At 35.0% G+C, this 21618-nt stretch overlaps 1 protein-coding gene across 19 annotated transcripts in view; it reads left to right on the top strand.

Annotated features, from left to right (window-relative positions):
- trol (terribly reduced optic lobes) overlaps nucleotides 1-21618 on the top strand; it is a 1072318-nt gene that overhangs the window by 730434 nt on the left and 320266 nt on the right. For 16 of the 19 annotated variants that reach the window (XM_083114888.1, XM_083114886.1, XM_083114883.1 and 13 more), the window contains 3 exons: nucleotides 5974-6087; nucleotides 16815-16931; nucleotides 18520-18627. In XM_083114888.1, coding sequence (XP_082971014.1) covers nucleotides 5974-6087; nucleotides 16815-16931; nucleotides 18520-18627 — 339 coding nt within the window. The remainder of the gene's footprint in view (nucleotides 1-5973; nucleotides 6088-16814; nucleotides 16932-18519; nucleotides 18628-21618) is intronic. The other 3 variants (XM_083114893.1, XM_083114884.1, XM_083114892.1) reach the window with 2 other exon arrangements.

Below are 21618 nucleotides of genomic sequence, written 5' to 3'. Positions count from 1 at the left end.
AATAGACAACAATGTTCGACTTTGTCACGAAAATATCTCTATTCCAGAAACACTTTACAGCAACACCCATACTGGGAATTACATGATCTTGCAACACATAGGCTAGTCTTCATATACTCTATGTGATCAGAAGTATCCGGACACCCACCTGAAAATAAAGTACAAGGTTGGGCAACCCTCCATCGGGAACACTGGCAGTCAATACAGTGTTGGCCCACCCTTAGCCTGGATGACAGCGTTCACTGTCACAGGCATACTTTCAATCAGGTGCCGGAACGTTTCCTGAGGAATGGCAGCCCATTCCTTGCAGAGCGCCAAAATGAGACGAGGTATTGATGTGGGTCGGTGTGGTCTAGCACGAAGTCGGCATTCCAAAACATCCCAGAGATGTTCTATGGGATCCAGATCAGGGCTCTGCGCAGGCGACGTTGTTGTCGTCAAACCACTCCCCCCACAAGCCCTGCAGTATGGAGGGTGCTCGGTCGTGTTGAAAGACACAATGGTCATCCCCGAACTGGTCGTCAATGGTAGGCAGCATGAAAGCTGTTAAAATGTCAACGTAAGCTTGTGCCGTGACATTGCCATGTAAAGCAACAAGGGGGCCAAGCCCCCTCCAGGAGAAACATGACCACACTGTAACCCCGCCACCCCGGAATTTCACTGTCGACACTATACAGGCTGGTAGGTGTTGGTCATTAGCCATTCGTCACACTCACACCCTACCATCGGATCGCCACATTGTGTACTGTGATTCATCACTCCACACAACGGTTTTCCACTGTTCTATGGTCTAGTTTCGACGCTCCTTGCACTTGCATTTGTTTGTGTGATGTTTGACGTATGGGCAGCTGCTCGGCCATGGAAACCAAGTTGCAGCATCTTGTGCCAAACAGTAATGGTGCTTGGAGTAGATCCTGATGCATGGGAGGTTGGCCTGCACGCTTTTGGGTTGTACACATCCCTTCACTATAACATGGGAAACAGTGGACAGAGGGATGTTTAGGAGGGTGGAAATCTCGCACACAGACTTCCTACACAAGTGGCACCCAACCAACTGACCACGTTGAAAGTCTGCGAGTTCCTCAGACCATCTCATACTGCTGTCTCACATTGTCTGCAGACTACTGAGTTCGCTGACTATGTGTCCCACGCAGTAGATGGCAGTACTGTGTCGCCCTCTATGATAAACACACGTTTCGCGGTGTGTCCGGATACTTTTGATCACATAGAGTACATGCTTGTGAAGTGCTTGTTTGAATTGTTGTTTTAAAGTCCACTTTATGCACAGATAGGCTAAACTGGACTGGACCTACAGTTTAAGGTGGGATCAGAACCACTGTACAATGTACCTCCACCGGCCATCAAACCTGGAAAAACTTGATTACAAGGCAACGATGCCATTGAGCATGCTCCACGAAGTGCAGTCAATTGAATCTCTTTATAGAAGAAATTTGCTTGTTGGTGAATATTTAAAGTTTAATCAGAACTTGTACTGGGGTCAAACAAAGGGGTGATGAAGGATTAAATATTCTTCAGCGTACATTGTGACGGAAAGGTCTTCGTAGAGATAGGAGGGTCAGAAATAGTTGCATTGGTTATGATTTGCAGCACTTAAAGTAGTATATGTGTGAGTCAGTATATTTACATGTGGAAGAAGAACCGTTAGGCAGCTTTCAGGCCAAAGTGACATGTGACATTGGTGTTTCACACTGAAGTGACATATGCCATTGTGACCTCCATTCTGAGAAAAAGATCATTCACAGCACATGCACAACCACTAGATGGAACAAACATGATATCCACTATTGAAAAATTGCTCCAGTAGGAGTTACATGCAAGCAACAAGTGTCATGTGTGGCTTGTTGCCTGTTGCATATTGCTTGTCTCGTGCCACTTCAGTCTGAAAGTTCCCTGAAAGCTGCCCTAAGAGCAAATATTTATTGCAATATTTATGTTTTGAGATATTTCTTATTACTAACAGCGTATACTAACAACCTTTAGTTTTCTTAGTGTTTATAAAATCTCATAATGTGTTCTTACAGCATGTTATTCAAACAATGGTACAATGTCTTGTGACCAACTATGTAGATTTCTAACAATTTATTACTTCTTTCTCTTGTGCTAAAGCAAATCGTCTTTGTCCTATTGGAATGTTCAAGTGTGAAGTTGGATCGTGTATTTCCAATGGAAGACGATGTGACGGAAAAGTAGATTGTCCATTTGATGACAGTGATGAAGGAGGCTGTAGTATGTGATGTGCTTAACTTGGTTGTAGCATTGTAGTTTGCTTGGTATGTTACATGCAATTAGCTAAGCGTCGTGAATGCCTTCTTAGAGAAGCCGCAAAAGATATCAAATTCTGGTCACAGCAATCAAATTGCACTTCCCTATTTATTTCTTCTAAACGGATAGAACTTGATACGTAAAAAAAGTAATATAATTGGGATGGGACAGATTAATTGATACTCGATCGGTATTGGCTGCTGCAGGCATATCGGTAAAATACCAATTATTTTACCAATTCGATATCTCTAAAATATGGTAGTGCAAAATTCTGCCATTCTGTTGTAATTTTTATTGATAATCCCCATGCCCTACTTTTTAAAAGAGTAATTGTCTAAATATGCAACTTGTTTTGCACTGCATTCACCTTGAAACATGCATTTATTAAGGAGGTCAATGATTCACTTGGAATTTTATATCAGATTGATAGAATATCAGTATCGGTAAATTTTATATTGGTACTTTATTGGTATTGACCAAAATTTCATATTGGCCCATTCCTATAATCTAATTTACAAACCTTGATGTATTGAATTAACATTGTTGCTCAATTTAACCCTTGCATGCCCAGAAGGCACAGACATCACAAAACAGGTATGTGTCCAAAGAGGGCACAATTACATGTATGTGACAAAACATTAATATTTCTGACTTTTCATGTTGTTTTTTTATTAGCATGACATTATACTGAACAAAACGAGGCACCATTTGTGACTACCAGTCTTTTAGTTTTCAAAATAGAAAATTATTTCGAGTAGTATGCAATTTCATGTTTTGCACTAAAATCTGCATGTTGTGACCTTGCCGTGGAATCCGATCCAGTAGTCACAAGCATTTAAGGAAGAAACGATTTTGGTAGGAGAACGATTTTGCATCATCTTTTCAAAGTGATAGGGAAAATATGCAAAGATCTACATTCTCGTCTCTGTTCCAGGAAGTATTTGACAATCTTTTGGGGACAGTTTCTTTTCGGTGCAATTCTAAAGAGTGGATACTTGTGTACACCGTTCATAATTTCATCAATTTGACATAGACGTCTTTATATTTTTTATGTTTGCTTCCTAATTAGTCATAGGAATCCAATTGAGCAGTGCTGTAACCAGACATTGACTGGTGAACCAGTTTTCTTCCAGGCAATGCATACAAAACACACAGAAATAATGACAGTATGCCCATTATGAAGCCTAGAACATCTCATCTTACTCATTATCTACTCGAATGCTTCTTTCAAGGAGGAAAGGGAGCTGGTTGATTTCACATAAAGTGTAGATTCCACCCCAATTAGTGAATGCATGTTAAAGGGACTTTGTTTACCACTCATTTTTGGGCCCATAAGAGGGGAACTACTTCATAGATGGATAGGGGTGGGGAGAAATGGGTGTCCTGATGATATTTTACTTTTAAAAAGCAGTTACCTGCATTGTATTACTCTCAAAGTCTGGCTTATTCCTTACTCCAGTATCAGACATCCTTCACTCTCTCTTTCTTCTCTCTCTCTCCCTCCCTCCCTCTCTCTTTCTCTCTCTCCCTCCCTCTCTCTCTTTCTCTCTCTCTCTCTTTCTCTCTCTCTCTTCTCTATCTCTATTCTCTCTCTTTCTCTCTTTCCTCTCTCTCTTTCTCCCTCTCTCTCTTTCTCCCTCTCTCTCTTTCTCTCTCTCTTCTCTCTCCCTCCCCCTCTCGGAAGAAAGAAAAAGAGAGAGGAGAGAGAGAGGGAGAGAAAGATAAGAGAGAGAGAGGGAAAGAAAGAAGAAAGGGAGAGAGAGAGAGAGAGAAGTGAAGAAGGAAAGAGAGAGGAAGAAAGTAACACTCTCTTCTTTTCTCTCTCTCTCTCTCTCTCTCTTTCTCTCTCTCTTCTCTCTCTCCCTCCCCCTCTTGGAAGAAAGAAAGAGAGGAGAGATAAGAGAGAGAGAGGGAAAGAAAGAAGAAAGGGAGAGAGAGAGAGAACAGAAGAAGGAAAGAGAGAGGAAGAAAGTGACACTCTCTTCTTTTCTCTCTCTCTCTCTCTCTCTCTCTCTCTCTCTCTCTCTCTCTCTCTCTCTCTCTCTCTCTCTCTCCCCCTCCCCCTCTCTCTCCCTTCCCCTTCTCAGGCAAAAAGTTTTTGGGTCTCCTTTCAGAGCAAAATTTGCTCATTTACGGGTGCAAAGAAGCCTTATGTCTTTGTGCAAATGTCATAATGTTGTACCTATTGCTTCAATAGACACTTTCTCGCCTCTTCCTCTTTTCTCAAAAAGTGCAATTAACTATAGATAGTAGTATTTTTGCAACATACCGAGTAAATCTTCCAATCATTTTACTGTTCACTTATATCTTTCTTGTGTATTGCCAAATGTATACATATGTAACATTCATGACTTGCTTTGTAAAAGTTATTTACTGCCTGCATGAACAGCACAAGCAGTTGCATGGCATCCCCTACTGTTATTTCATATGCATGTGACTTTTGACTGAAACTCTGTGTAGCATGTACAGTCACAGGCACTTCTGGGTTGTAGTGGCATCATTTACTTCAGTGGGAGTGCTACAATGCACAATTGCCCGTGACTGTACATGTGAAAGATAATGCATGTTTTGCTTGATTCTGCTTAATATATTAAATGCTTTTTTTCCTGATTCCTTCTGTGTTTGTCTGTGTTTTCTAGTCTTACTTTCTTACATAGGCATAAGTATATTTCTAAGCATGTCTTTGTACCATTTTAGTGAACAAATTATGATAGTCTGATTTTATCCATAAAATTCTGCTTTAATCTATATGAACCTGTGTTTTGTGTTTACAGATTATTTTAATATAAACAATGTAATTACGGCATCATTTCAATCGTTGTATTCAAATAACATTCTGGTACCTTTTAATAGAATAAATTAGATGAATTTGTATCCATGAATTACGTGTTCGCAAATGCAATGGACATTATACTTTCACGAAAAATTGCAACTTTTTTTAATCCAAATCCTATTGAATTTATAATGTAAACTCCACGACTTAAATATTTTAACTGTGTATCGAATTGAATTAGAATTTTTGTATACATTGTAATATTTATATTTTTAAGAATTTTTAGATACATTGGAATATTTATATTTTTAAGAATTTTTGGATACATTGGAATATTTATATTTTTAATACATTTGTGTGTGTATATGGGTGGGTGGTGAGTGGCGGTAATGTGTAAGGTTGAAAAAGAGAAAACGTCTGCTTGTACTTTTGAATTTTTTGAATGTTCACCTTGAAAACCGGAAATTATACTTGAATTTTATCATGGTACAAGAGTGGCCACCCTGCTTTACATAAAATGTGTCCTTCTACGTGAATCTGCCTTGCCCCCCCCCCCCCCCCCAAGTCGGCACCCGTGTTTATAACACTTCACACCAGGATTCTTTAACCTATTATAGTAACATTAATATGATGTATTGAGCTAGTATTGCATAATGCACATTGAGTTTTTCTCTTTCATAAAATCTTACTGAAGATTGTGTAACAAAATAGTTCTACTGACACTATTGTTGCGTGATAAGATAGATCCTCACTGAGTAAAGAAGTGTGGAGCAAGTATTTCCTTAATTTATTTGTAAAATAATTTACAGGATTCAATTGTTTTTATGTGGTTAGAAATTGTCATGCAACACCATGTAAAAAAATTTAAATTAAGATTGATATAAAGTATTCTGACTGTGACATTGCAATTTTTACAGTATGCAGTCCAAATGAATGGCAGTGCGATTACGGAACCTGCATCGATCGAAGAAACAGGTGCAATGGAAGACCAGACTGCCCGTTTGATGATTCCGATGAGAGAGATTGTGGCCGTAAGTACATATATTTCGGTGATTGGTACGATTGAGGAGAACATGTGTGGTGGTTATCACTGGGAAACTACCTTTTGTTAGCTAGTATTTTGGATTTAGAAAATTAGTGCATGCACCAAAAGTTTTCAGTTTTCCCCCCCATTTACTTAACAAGTACAAATGGTAAAAATAGTTTTAGCATGCTGGTGAGTGCATTACTTGTGACCCCTCAGTGCTTTTTTCAGCATTGGAAAGTAAAAAAACCGGACTAAAATAATTGAGCGCACTGCTATTTCATGTATCATTTTTAGTGAATTCACAATACGAGAGTTTCATTATTGGTGATATTCGAAAACATGTTTCGGAGCTGTAATGCCTTTTCCAACAGAATGCTTTCTTTTAAAATTAAATGGCTAAGTGCCCAGATAGCGTGTAAGTTAACTGCAAGTTAAATAGAATGCCGATTTAACTTGCAGTTAACTTATATGCTATCTGGGTGAGGTTTCTCGAATTCACAGTCTCAGAAGTGATATCAGCAACTGCAAAACCTAGATAGGTGAAACTTAATATGTATTTGCTAAATATTATCCCAGTTTAGTATGGCATGCAATGCAGTCATAGGTGCACCAAGATTTATTAGGGGAGAAGGCATTGCATTTATGAAGTGCAAAATGCAGTTGAATAATTACAATGCCCTTTTTCCTTCAGGAAAAGTGCAAATGGGGTTCTTAACTGCTCATAACCTCCCCCATTCCACTTGTAATCACAATGTTTACACGTTTTGTTTTACACTGAACATTTGCAATAATTATGCCTAGCATATGCTTCAGAGAACTAGATATGGTGTTACCAACTAATTGTGTATTCAACTTAACTGCATGGCAAGTCTCAGGTCACATTTGAAATAATCTGCTATGCTCAATTTTTTTATTGTATTCTTATACCTGAAATTTTAAAGTTAAAAAGAAATGTTCGTATTTACAAATCTCACATGTACAATTCATAATCTATTCACTGAGTCAGGCAGGCCATTTAGAAATTCTAATAAATTAAGTAATTTGCTAATGTTAATGCAATATTATCCCAATAAAGACATCAGACAAAACTACAAGATCAGCGTACCAAGGAAATGTAGAATTGTGAAAATTAGTCACTTCGGTGCAAGAATATAGAAAAATGATGAATGTCAATTGTTTGTACTGGAACAAAATTTGAAAATCTTGGCATCACAATTTAAGTAACTTATGGATACCATCTACTACATTACTATATTTTAAAGTTCATGCATGGAGATGTATTGTGACATAACTTACAGTTCTACGTTCAGACGTGACATAACTTGCAGTTCTACGTTCATCACCGAACTATTGTACAGGACAGATTTGGCAATAGTTGATCATTACTTGTGAATATCCCATTACAGTTTGCTTAAACATGTTACCATTTGTGGACAATTTTTTCTGTAGCTAGTTAAATTTCTTGCTAGATTAAATTTCTGTGTGGGAGTTGTGAGTCGGATTGCATTTTCATATTTGATAAATTAACATTTTCTGGTTCATCTTGTTGATCTGTATAGTTCAGAATTCCTTTTTATAATTATTCGCACCATAGAAAATTGCATTTATATTTACACTAAAGGTGTTTTTAAAGTTCACTGGCATCTCTTTCAGCATTTGTTTTAATGTAAATTTGAAATTTTTTTTGGTGATATTGTAGGAATTGGAAAGTTAACTAAAGAATTACATTTTCATGTGCAATTGAAATTTGTAGAGGCATGGATTGAATGGCACATGAACGTGAAGAGGTAGTCCTATTATTATATAAAATGTTAGTGTTTGGATAATATTTTTAAGGAATATTATTAATGTTCAGTAGGTTGCGAATTTTGTTAGTGGACAAAATTTGTTAAAGATAAAAAAAATGAAGGTAAATGTTCACATTTTTTTTTTTCTCAAGGGCAAATGCGATTCTTCAGGGTGGTGTTTTAAATATCTGATTAAGCTACAATGGTGCTAAAAGGAACCAGAGTTTACATTAATATTTCTTATCAAATAGACAGTCAAAAAGTTTTTGAAGTGAGACATAGGCATCAATAATTCCAAGCTCAGATTTTACATATATATCTTTGTTATTTTTCAAGCAGTAGTGGTTTTTTGGTTCCATCATATGTAAAAGGTTGTAAAGTTTAAAACTGAAAGAAATTTAATAAATTATGTTTCAACATTATTGTTGAAGACCACAACTACTGACACTAAAACAAATTTACTAATAGTTAATTTAGAGTGATTCATTTCTTAGAATGATTGATTAACTACACATAGGTAATACATTTATAGGACTACCTCTTATTCAGTTGCATTTTTTTTGTATTGATTTTTGTAGCTCCTAAGTAATTTTTGGATTATGTTTTATAATATTTAATAGCCATTTTTTTAAGCCATTGTAGCTCTTGTTTGGGTATAACAAATTACAGTGTTATTCTTTTCTTCATACATATGAACTAAGATAGTTACAAACTCTAACTTACGTGTTTTCAAGTTTTTGGAGTTCAATCTAAGGTCTAATGTACATAAGTGGCAACTTGACATGACAGGATCATGGTGGTGTACTTCGCTGCCACTGAAGTGGTCATCCTGCAACAACCCTTTGCTACTCAACATAAGAAATATCTCTCTGCTTAGGGTATCATATTCTTATGATAGTTTAACCACAGGAAGGAATATATTACATTTAATTTCATTATCCGTGAAAATCGTGGCAACACCTAATGAAGCATAAAGCTGGATAGAGATAGAAATGCATATTTCGTTTTTGACATAAACACGAAATGTGAAATAAGACACTGTAATATTCATTTTTCATGATTTTCAAATGTGTGAAGTGCATTTTGCTACAATGTTATACGAGGGTTGTACCGAAAGTAATGCAAAAGTGGTCATAACCTCTTTATTAAATGATGTAGATCGTTCAAATTGCACATGTGCTTGGAGTGACTCTTCCTCTATACAAACCAGCTACTCAACATAGTCCTCATTTAAAGCGATGCATTTGCGCCATCGTTGAACCCAACTCTCGAATCCTCTTTGAAAAAAAAATGATGTGCACGTCGTATCCACTTCTTCACAGCCACCTTTACCTCGTCTGTGTCATCAAATCGTTGTCCCCGAAGATTGTCCTTCATGGGACCAAAGAAGTAGAAGTCTGAGGGTGTCAGATCTGGAATGTACAGTGGATGGGAAACCACGGACCAGCCCAATTTGCCGATCACCTGATTTGTTGCCAAAGAGGTGTGTGGTCGCTCCTTGTCATGGTGAATGCGAATCGCTTTCAGATTCTTGTGTGGGCTCTTCCTTCTAATGGCTTCTCTAAGCTTATGGAGTGTCTCAATGTATCGCATTGTGCGGACACTTCAGTTTTTCAGTAAGCTCACGGATTGTGACACGTCTGTCCTGACGATTCATGTCAGTGGTCACCGTTGATGGTCTCCCAATGCACAGTTTGTCTTCAATGCTGGTTTCCCCTTCTGTAAACTTCTTTATCCACCTCTGCACATTGCTCTTGTCAATGGTGTCATCTCCGTGCACATTCTGTAGCCTTCTGTGGATGTCGGACAGCCTGCACCTCTCCTTCGTCCTGAACTCGATGACATTTTGCTTCTGCTTGGTATCCATTATTCACGTGCAAGGAAGACAGAGATTCTGAAACACCTGTATAGAGGGAAAGTCACTCCAACTATGTGTGCAATTTGAATGATCTACATCAGTTAATAAAGAGGTTATGACCACTTTTGCATTACTTTCGGTATAGCCCTCGTATTACAAAATGATGCAAAATGAATTGCGAAATGCGAAATATACTCTTAATTGAGTTTATTTTCAGACACGACACTTTCTGAAGTCTAAATTATCCTGAGAGTTATGCAAATCACGGAAAATTGATTAATTCTGCTGTAAATTTGAGAAGCAAAAAATGAACTCCTTTACACAGGTATAAACGTAATACTCTGATAGCTGCATAAATGTGCTATTAGAAAGGAAAAAGTTTATTTTGTGTAAAATGCAGAGATTTAAATCAAATTTATGGTTTTATTCACCATTTTAACACTGAAATGCTATTTTATGTACCACTTTTGACTTTGGATGTGCCCAATTTTTTAATCAAAATCTTGATATTTTATTCACGATAAATAAAATGCAGATACGGGGCAAGTGCCACCTCTGGCCCCCTTTTTTGCTGACTGCTAAATACACATGCAGTACAGTGATGTGGGAGAGACCTGACCTGAAATCAGAAGCTGATTTACAGGTCAATAGTGCGGAAACTGAGAAGAATGCAGATGATAATTTTTCTGAGTATTGCCCCTGCTGAAAATTTTGTCTACTGTTTTCAGTAGATCTATAGGGTTTTTGAAACATCTACTGTGTTCAGATTTTCTAACAGATATAAATAAAATTTGTTAATAAAGATGAATGAAATGTAATACTTGCAGCCACCATTTTAAGCTAAAAACACTACATACATATTAAATATAATACTGAAGAAGTTATTTTCACTTTTAGTATCTCTACTGTACTGTTTTCAGTAGATCTATAGGTGTTTTGAAACATCTACTGTGTTTAGATTTTCAAATAGATATAAAAACAAATTGTAAATGAGGAGCAATGAAAAGTTATGTTTACAGCCAACATGTTGAGTTGCATACACTGTATACAATATTATGTATAATACTGAAGAGAATATTTCACTTGTATTTCTTCTAGGCCTACTGAACTTGTACAGTAGGAAACCATTGAGTTTCAGTAGATTTCCGAGACATACAGTAGAGTACAATTGGTAACAGTAGATTTTGTCTACTGAAAACAGTAGAAATTTCCAGCAATTGTGGTGGTACGAGGGACATTTTCCTTATGAAGGCTTCTTTTGATTCTGTTTACCCATTAGACAATTTCCGTTTAATACAGGGAACTTAACATGGTTTTTCAGCTGTAAGACCAGGAAATATTTCCATTTAGGGTGGTTCCACATATTATGCATGTAAACATCGCTACTTCATCGCACTCCCAAGATTAAATCATGGCAAGTTACCACTCATGTTCATTGGGCTAAAATATATTATCTAGTAACATATACATCTATGTGTCTCTAGTTATTAACAGTCATGAAGACTTGTTGTCATTATTAATAAAATATATAATGTAGGATGTCACTCACAGCATAAGCCTATTGAAGAGTAGAACTTAAGTTGTAGCAAGAATGTAGCTCTTAATTTGTAGTCATCTTATGCTCTTATCTCCGTCTCTCTCATTCTTGCACTTGACATTTTCATATTCTTATCTAACCAATAGATAGCAACAAAAAGTGCAATCATCAGGAATGAAAATTCACTTATCTCTGAAACTCAACATGAAAAATTATTTATTTTGATTGTATAAAAGCAAAACATTGTTTCACCAAGTTGAATCTACACCCAATAATTTCATATCTGAAATTGATAAAAATAAATTAAAGTACTTATTTATTCCTTAGTAGATCTGATATAAAATTAGTTATAACAATATAGTATTCTAATAAAAATAAAACCAAAACTTTAAAGATATTAATAGAAAAGTTTATGAAACAAATATCCATGCTGGGCCTTTGGCCTGCAGCAGCCATTTTTTTTATACCAACTACATTATTTTAATTTCTGGAAAATTGTATCTGTTTAGAATTGCTTCTAGAGTATTGAAGTTCATGTTTTGTTTTTCATTTTATGTTTTCTAGATGTCTGTGATTGAGATTTTGCTTGGTTCCGATAGCCAATATGAGTTTTAGACACACTCTCGGAACTGATTGGTCAATTGTAATGAATTGGTTTCTATTGGAAAGTATTTTATTGTTTTCAATATATTGCTTATGTGAAATTCTTATCTATACAACTGTAAATCCAATTGAAACCATATAAAACAACTAAAATAAATCACTGGTAAAGCATCTGGAATTTGTAACTTAGAAAAAACTTCCACGTACAAAAAATTTTCAAATATGTGAACGTTTTTACCTCTGTGGCTTCAGTGTGTTTAATACACTTATAGAAAATCAAAAAAACATGCTGCTTGAGTCATAAATTGACATGTTCTTCCATTAAACATGCAAACACAGCAAAACATTAGGTTAAACAAAGAATCTAACTCACAACACTTGAAAAGGTGATGAACAAACAAAACACTGTCGAGATCGACTTAGTTGATCAAAAGATTGCTCAGTTTTCCAATTGCATTACATACACATAAGATTAACCATGGAAGTTCCATATTAAAAGAAGAAACAAGAACTAATGTGAACATTTATTTCAACTACTAAGCTGCTTGAAGGTTGAGTTGGTTCTTAAGAGTTCTTGTTATATATTTATTAAGATAAATCTGACTTCAGTAGTATGCATTAGAATTCAGGAGAAATTCAGTTCGAGTGTGCTGTTTTTCCAATGAACTTCTAAATTATGGGAAATGTGGCATCAAGAATTAAACTACCTATTCTTTGAGTCAATAAATGAATTTATAACATATTGATTCTACAATATATACAAACTTACATTTGGATACAGTTCACCAATTGGAAATTGTATTGATTTTCCAGTTGGCTTCAGATGAGATTCCGATTGAAACGAATTCATTCAGATAACTGTATTAGCATCCAATAGAATCAGATTCATTCCAATTGAAACCAATTCAATCCAATTGAAATTTAAATCGGAACCAATAGAAAATTCCAGTTGGGCAGAATTTGAAAATATCAAAATGAGAGGAATTTTCATAAATTACACTTTTTCTGCTGCAGGTAAAGGATCCAGCATGCCTTAATGAGCCAGTACAGACTGTTGCTTGTCAAAAACACCACATAACTTAGTGTTCTATTGGAAATTTTTTCATTGGAGGGACATTCTACTTCTACTTTTGAAGCATCGGGATTTTATATAAATTATATACATAGTTTACCCCCACCAAAAAATAGCAACGAGAGAAAGGGATGCAATGACCGGACATTTCCCTCATTTCCCCTCCCCACACTAGTTATCAAAAATGTCAGCTGACATCACTGGTAAAGTAGTTAACATTGTGCATTGGGAAGCCTGTGGCCCTAGGTTCAAATCTCAAGATGTCATTGCAATTAATGTAGAGAACTGGAATAGCTTTTTAAAGTAACTGAAGTAGAAAAAATGTAGTAGATTCAAAACCTAGAAACTACTTTTTGTATCCATAAACTAGTGTCCCTTTTGAACAAGTGTTCCCGGGTTACGAGCCAGGTTTGTCTATGTTGGCTTCCAATGTTTCTGGTGACAAGAGCAATGTATGAACTCGGAATGTTGGGAGCCAACATCGACTTAAACCTGACTGGTAACCGGAGAACACTTGTTCGAATCATGTCGCCAGGAAAGCTACAATTCGCATTTACTGTCCCTTTGTTTGATATATTTAGTAATAAGTTGTGTTGTGTTTTTGAGACTACATCTGGTTGACACTAATTAAAAAAAAGATTATCTATGAATTCTTAATTTTTTTTAAAAAAAATGTTAAATTACTGTCTGGTTTTATAAAATAGATTAAATTATCTAATATAAAATTATCTATGTTATACCAGAACCAGTGGATATGCTACTCTATTTTTAAATTAAAAATAAGTTTTATTTTGAAAGTGGCCGAGAGTGATTCAGAGTTTGCAACACTAACTTTGGGTTAATAACATGTAAACTCCTGAGATATTCATACCAGGTTTGTTTTAAATTCTGTTATGGATCTTCCATTGAAATATTTTTAGGGCACTTAATTTTATAGGAAAAGCCACGTATAAATCACTAATTAGTGAAATTTCTTTTTGGTGCTGGAGCTCTTTGAGGGCCAATGCTTGTCAATCTAGCTTTTCATTAAATGATGATTACATTGCATAAGGTTCAGTTGCATCGGTTATCTACCTGTTTAGACCAGAAAATGTTACTTCTTGCTTTGAACCATTGTTGCATTATGATGTACACAATGATGTGTGGAAATTATAATTACGTGCAGAGTATTGATAAGTATTAATTTTGTAGCATATAATGCTGGATGGAAGCACTGGTATTCCTGAAAATTGTGCATATTTGCATAGAACAGTCAAACGTCAAACCTTAAAACTAAATATGCAGTGTATTTTCTAAGGCAAAACCTATTGCAGTCACTTGATTTTCATGAACAATTTGTGATTTTATATCAGATCATGAGATTATTGGTAAATTGCATATTGAGACTTTATCAGAAACAGCAAATATTCATATTGACCAATCACAAATCAACAATATATCAACACACAAAATGCAAGTTCTACAATATATTAGTCTTTCCCATACACATTTTCAGATGACACCTGTTGTCCCCAAATGTGTCGCCAGTTGTATAACTTGGAACTTCATCACAGCAATAAGTTTTGTACCTTTTCTCATGAACTTGGTCATTTGAGGTGAAGAAAAATTACACTCAGAATTATATCATTAACAAATCATTCAATGTTTCAGATGTCATTTGAACTAAAACATTCTTAAAAAATATTTCAATTGCTGAAGATTTGTAACATTTAAAACCTTGGGCAAATATTCTTAATGTTTTTCACATTATTAGCATTAAAATTGCTGGACTTTTGGCTCACTCTGTTGTTAATGTATTGAAATGAGAATTTTAAAGTTTTTCTTTATTCTTTTCACTTACTATATCTGTCTTTTTGTTTTTGTCTTTGTTTTCTGTCTTCACAATTTTTTGTTCTTTCTTCATTGTTTCACAATATTTTCCATTCTTTCTTAATTGTTTCACAATAATTTGCATTCTTTCTTCATTGTTTCACAATATTTTGCATTCTTTCTTCATTGTTTCACAATATTTTGCATTCTTTCTTCATTGTTTCACAATATTTTGCATTCTTTCTTCATTGTTTCACAATATTTTGCATTCTTTCTTCATTGTTTCACAATATTTTCCATTCTTTCTTCATTGATTCACAATATTTTGCATCCTTTCTTCATTGATTCACAATATTTTCCATTAGAAAAATAAAAATCAAGAATTCTGACAAGTGTTATTTTGACATTGTACTTGATTAACATAACCATTAATTTCATAATACAGAACTGTTAAGTAGGCCTCGGGAAAATAAATTTTTCTGAATCATTTTTTGAACTTATTCAATGAAGATATTGATACAAATTTCATTTCGTATGTCCATTAGTAATTAAGGAACACCATATTTTGTGAGCATTTATATTGATAATAATTGACACTTATTAGATGCACAAATTATTGATGATTTTTATTTATTTTTATTAGTGCATACAGAGTATGTCATTATTAGGGGCATGCATATTTAGTTTTTGACGAAAAAACGAAATGTCAAAACACACATTGTTATTTTTTCATGTTTTTGAAAGATGCGAGATGCATTTTGCTTCCATGTTTTGTCACAAAATAATGCAAAGTGAACTCCAAAATAAACTCTTAAACATGAAATTTAGGTTTTATTTACCGACACGACACCTTCTGAGGTCTGAATTATCCTGTGAGTATTGCAATTCATGGAAAATTGATTAATTCCTCTGTTAATATTGGAGAAGCAAAAATGGACTCCTTTACACAGAAATAAACTTAATACCCTGATAACTACATAAATGTGCTATTAGAAGTTAAGTGTAGTTTTTAAATCAAATGTAAGATTATATTCACAATTTTAAAACTAAAATGTCTTTTTATATACCACTTTTCATTGGATTGAGAATGAGTAACATTCATTTTTTTAATTTTTTTTAATAGATGTTATCTCTATTGTTACATTTTGGCCAATCAACGGTATTAAAGTTCTACAGGTATCGAAATAATTTTCACTAAAAAATAGTTAAATTCATTAGTTGTAGGAAAGTGCCAGCATATTTTCCCATGAATATTTACTTTTTACATGTACCCTTGAATTGAATAATTTCACTACACATTTTGGTTAGTTTTGTACTTTTTTCAAGAAGGTTGTGTGTTCCTATTTATCACAAGAACTTGCAAATTTTCAAACAATTGAGGGAAAAAGTTCATAATTATATCGGAAGAGTCTAATGCATCTGAAAGCGTAATTATTATCAGTATAATGTAATCAATTTTATTTTTTAAATTGTTTAGTTTGAGAGAGCTCAATTAAAAAATTATTTCATGAACACTTATAAAACTGAAACAAGCTTGTTTCTACTCAATTAAAAAATAATAAATCTGTTTCCTAGTTGTAACATCTTTGTACAATAATTGTGCAATAAATGAATGTTATTTTTTTATCTTAATAATTATATCAAAAAACTTTAAATGAGAAGAAATTCTGTTTCAATCTCTCAATACATGGAACAAAATTATTATTTTAAAACCATAAATTTGTTTTGCATACTTTTTTTTCAGTGAAAAGCTGGTAAAGATTAATTTTGTATTTTAAAAGATGCATGAAAATTACTATGCATGATAAATTTGTGATGCCATTTTTACTATACTGTGTCAAGATCACAAAGCCTGCATGAGTTTTTTGTTAAGCATGCATAATTCATTGCATTGACTTTTTTTTTTTAAAGAAAGAATCATACTTTCATTTAACAAGCTTTCGGCATGTTACGCTGATGGTTGCATACAGTTTTGCTATGGTGTTGTACTTACTGAGAACAAAGGTGTGATATCACTTCTCTTTTTGAGTGTGCATGTTTTATGTTTGTCGGGGTGATATTGCAGCCGCTCGTGAATGCCGGCCTGGCCAGTACCGTTGTAGGGATGGAAGCTGCATAGAGGAGAGTCAACGATGCAATAAAGTACAGGATTGTCCTGATAGATCTGATGAATTGAATTGTCGTAAGTGAAGCAACCTTGCACTGTTTACTGAATGTTTTCTGTGGTGTTTGTGCTTGTTGCGTGCTCGTTTTGTTGTTTGTTTTTTTCTAAATTTTATATTACTGTGATAAACTCTCTTCTCTTCTGTCCTTACTCTTTATACGAGAACGATTGAAAGGGTCTTGAAAGTTGTACAGTCACAAGCAAAATTTGGTTGAGATTCTCGTGAAGACAAAGCTGTCTCAGCAGGGTCTGATTTTAAAAGGTCTCCCAATTCTTGACCTGAGCAAAAGTACTACCCATGGTGTGCATTTTGGATATGTTCCGTTATTAGTAATGGAAATCCATCCTTTTATGTGTGCTGCACATTGCATAAGTTATAAAAAGTGCAATAATTGTGAAGATAATGCATTACAAAAATATGAAACTACAATTCTGCGAAGCCTTGTGTGACGTCCAGTCAGCGTTTTGAGTTTCATTGCTTCTGCTTCCTGGTTTTCACGACCAGAACATGCTACTTGTCTTTTCAAGTAGCTCGCCAGTTGTCCTCATGATGAGTGCTGGGTCAACACTGAAATTTTGGGCACCTCCACAGAGAAGCATGCAGTTTCTTTTTCTGTTTTATTTTTTAATACAAGTTACTTAAATACTGAAACTCAATGCTAAATGAAAAAAAGCAAAAAATAGTAAAATGAAAAGAAAATTGACAAAATGAGTGCCAAATTATGTTAAACATCAGTTTTATCATTTTTAATTTGTGCCTGAAATGTGGCCCAGGCAGTGCCTAAAATTATATCCACCGTTCACCATGCAGTAATATGCTAGTCTGATAAAACCAACTCTCTTCAGCAGTGTTGTCATTTTTTCAGTGAATAACCACTCTCTCTGATGTGAATATCACTTGCAAAGTGATAGTGTTTGTTCATGAAAGCTACAACATTTGTCAACACAATTGGTTTGATTAGATTTGCATTATTGTTCAGCGAATGATGGATATAAGAGTTTAAGAGCGGACATTCAGGCGAGATTTAGACCTAGGCCTCTATTTGGATCCTTTGACCATAAGGGTTGGACCCTCACCAATGTTGTAGTTGTAATATTGTCACCTTGTAATCAAGGTGCCCTGGATTTGATACCCAGTGAAGGTGCGCAGTGTTTCAGATCCCACTTTAAACTGTAGGTCCAGCCCCAATAAGCCTATCTGTTTACAAAGTGGACTTAAAATAACTCAAAAAACTCAAATTCAGACTTCGCTTACCAATATTTTACTTCTCGACTTAATTTCGTTTTTGATTGTGGCTGTACAAATTAATGTTTATTGCTGGGTATTTGTTTACAAATTTGAGAACTGATGTGCTATGCATGACTGTTTGAAAACTATTTTTTATTACACAGCATATGTGCTTACAGTTCAATAAGTTTTAATATATTTTCTTCCAAATTTATCTGTTTTTCTTACTTTTAATTTAAAATGAATGTTGCAAGTTCAAGTTTACACCTGCTATTTTTTCAGACTCCTTAAGAGTTTTTCAGTTAATATTTATTTGTTAATTTTAAAATAATAAAAAGACAAGGCTGGTGGTGATATGGTGTGCTTTCTTATTTGCAGCATGTACTTCAGACCAATTTCGCTGCGAAAATGGATTCTGTGTTTCCAAAGCACGAAAATGTGATGGCTACAATGACTGTCAGGATGGAAGCGATGAACTAAATTGCTGTATGCACTTACGATATTCATTTTTCTATAACAAATAGAATTCTTCTTCATGTCTGTCTTTTGAATGTAGTCAAACCCTGATTTTACATTTCCCTACACATATTTTTTGACTTCCAACAAAAATATTGAAATTTCTCTCCAATTTTATTATTATTATTATTATTATTATTATTTTACGTTCAGACCCCTGATAAAAGTATAATTAAGTTTCCACTGTATTTTGCCATATTTTCATTAAAGAAATGAAAATCATTTACATTAACATTATGCATTTTGGCTTATGCAACTCCACCAAATCAACGGATAACACATTTTCACTTACGTTGGGTTTTTGTGATACATTAAAAATACATTGAAATTTCCTGATGATATAATTTACTGCTGTGTCCTTGAATTTTCAGTTGGGTGCTCTTCATGAGGGGGGGGGGATAAGTTGTCAATAAAAATTAAGTGAAAGAAGGAAGAATGCAGTTTCCAGATTTTGTTTTGAAGCTTTCTAATGTAATTGAAAACAAAATTGATTTCCTACAGTTTGTGGTGAACCCCGTTAAGGGCCAGATTTATGTATGTGGAGCTTCCCCCTGTTTATCAATGATTAGCGATCTTTAAATCTTGAATCACTTGGTAACCTATGGCAAAACATATTTATCCCGCATTTTCACTTCAATAGCTTTGAGACCATCTCTGTGGCATAGTGGTTAATGTTACAATTTCATTGTACTTAATTTATCCAAATACATATAAATCATGCTGTGGCCTGCTCTGAATCATATTGAAAGTTAATAATGGTCAGCAATTTTCAATGGCTCGGTAACATATGACAGATCATATTTTTGGTTCAATTCGAATCCTGATCTGAACGTGGGTATTCTTTGTGAGTGTCCGTCCCTTCATCAATTTCATCATATCATCACCCATCCTCATCTTTGCAGTGAGTGACTTAAAAATTCAGGGACACAAAATTTTTTTTTTTGTTTTTTAACTTTTGTTGTTTATTAATGTTCTTACTGAGTGATGAAATAATAAAAGACAAGTAATAAAGATTATATGGGTACTAAGGGAACATGCCAGTTTAAAAACAATAAAAAAGATACTTTCCAGGACAAAGTACACTTGCATTTCCTTAAAAGTGATGCACAACTTGCATTATGTTGTTTGCCTGATTATATGCCCAAAAGCAGATTGACATTGCTATGGAATGATTAAAAAAATGCATCCTAAAATTAATATTATTTACATCCCTTTTTGGCAAAGAAACCAGCACGTGGAAAACTCCACAAGCAATACAAGGTTGTTTTTCCACATAATAGGTTCTAGGACTTTCAGAATATTTTTTCAAGGAGTAACTGGCAATGCCAATTTACTCTCAAATACCACAGGAAATCTAAGACGACAGAGTGCTTTGATGTGCCAGGTAATAAGTAATGCAGAAATGTGGAAAAATGGGTTAACATGGGCTAAGTGTAGAATTACCATAAAACAATATGAGATGCTCAGGTGTAAACCTTGTCATTTTCCTATGATGAATCTATGTAAGTTTATTACCATGTATTCCTGATTGGATACTATCCTTTGTTTGCATCTGAGAAAATATCTTTCAATCAGCATATGGTATAAAGGACAATTTATTTCCACATTCTGCATGTATTATTTTTGACGACATCTTGCAAAAAATAGTGTTGCATCAGAAGAATCTGGTGCTTGCATTAGAAGAGTGTGAATCTACAGTGGGATGCACAGGTATTTGTAGGCAAATTATCCATTAGTATTTTCATTAATATTTCTCTGGCATCCTATGTGTTTTTAAGGAATGGATTTTTATGTATGCTGATCTAGAGGTTGTCAGCAGCTTGTTTGGCATTTGGTATCAATTCCTGAAGCTCTCATTTGGTAAAGCAATTTGGTATATTTGCGCATCCCACTCTACAGTAGTTGGAGATCTTCCTTACCTAAAAGTAAAGCAATTGTATGAACATTTGAGGCATTTTGGATACGAATGGCAAACTCGACAAATTTACATTTTGGGGCAAATTGGTACAGGACGAACTCAACAAAAAGGTCTTAACATCATATGGGAAAGTTTCCAGGCATGATTGCCAAAATTTTTTGTTCAGTTTATAATCCGAGAAGGGGGTTCAATGCCGTTTCACATACCAGGCATGGATGTTTGTTAATTAATAGAAAAAAACACAAAACCTGAAACATAAGTGTCGAAATACACCAACGTGAGTGATGCAATGTTTTAAGGTTACGGCTCAGAGCTCAGCCAACGGAGAACGACAATCAACTTTGTTATTCCGATCACAAGTGATTAAATTGTATGTTGCAAATGAAGGAATCGGGGTACTATGAATGGAGGCATTTAATTTATCCGACCAACATACATACAATGCTCTGCATCTTTACACTCTCACCCTCACTCGACAGACGAGCATCGGCTTGCGTGAACTTTTGTCATCGCTGGTTACAAACAACTAACAGTTGCGACACGTGGAGTGCCACATACGCAAGAAGAACTGGTCTTAACAGCTATATACTGATTACCTTCGAAGCACTTTTAGTTAGAGTACTACATCCTATAGTGGAACCACGAGCAAAAGAACCTGCGCAGACCCATGACTCCTGTGCACCGTACTCCCGCGAGTTGGGGACGGGGAAAGTGGATCATGCTTCCTTATGGCCCGAAGTGGAGAGAAGAAGGGAAAGCTGCACAGGGACTTTCCGTCCCAAGGTTTTTTTTCTTGTGGTCGATCTATAACTTCGGAGCACTGTTCAACAAATTAAACAGTCTTCATCATATCTGTTGGAGCACTCGCAATGGACTTTTTTTTTCTCATGCGAGAAAGAGAACTTTTCCCGACTAGGGAGTTGAATAGGGAGTTGAATCGTTGCACAAGAACTGTTTTGAACACTGTCCTCACCTGCCATGTTTCAGAATCCTTGCTGCCCCAGGGGAATTGTCCTCCCTTCCTATTGGTCCATGGGCTATAG

The sequence above is a fragment of the Lepisma saccharinum genome, chromosome 29 (genome assembly GCF_977018435.1).
Source record: "Lepisma saccharinum chromosome 29, izLepSacc3.1, whole genome shotgun sequence".
In the NCBI taxonomy this organism is placed as follows: Eukaryota; Metazoa; Arthropoda; class Insecta; order Zygentoma; family Lepismatidae; genus Lepisma; species Lepisma saccharinum.
The sequence above is the reverse complement of the archived record's forward strand: the minus strand, read 5'-3'. Positions and strand labels throughout refer to the sequence as shown.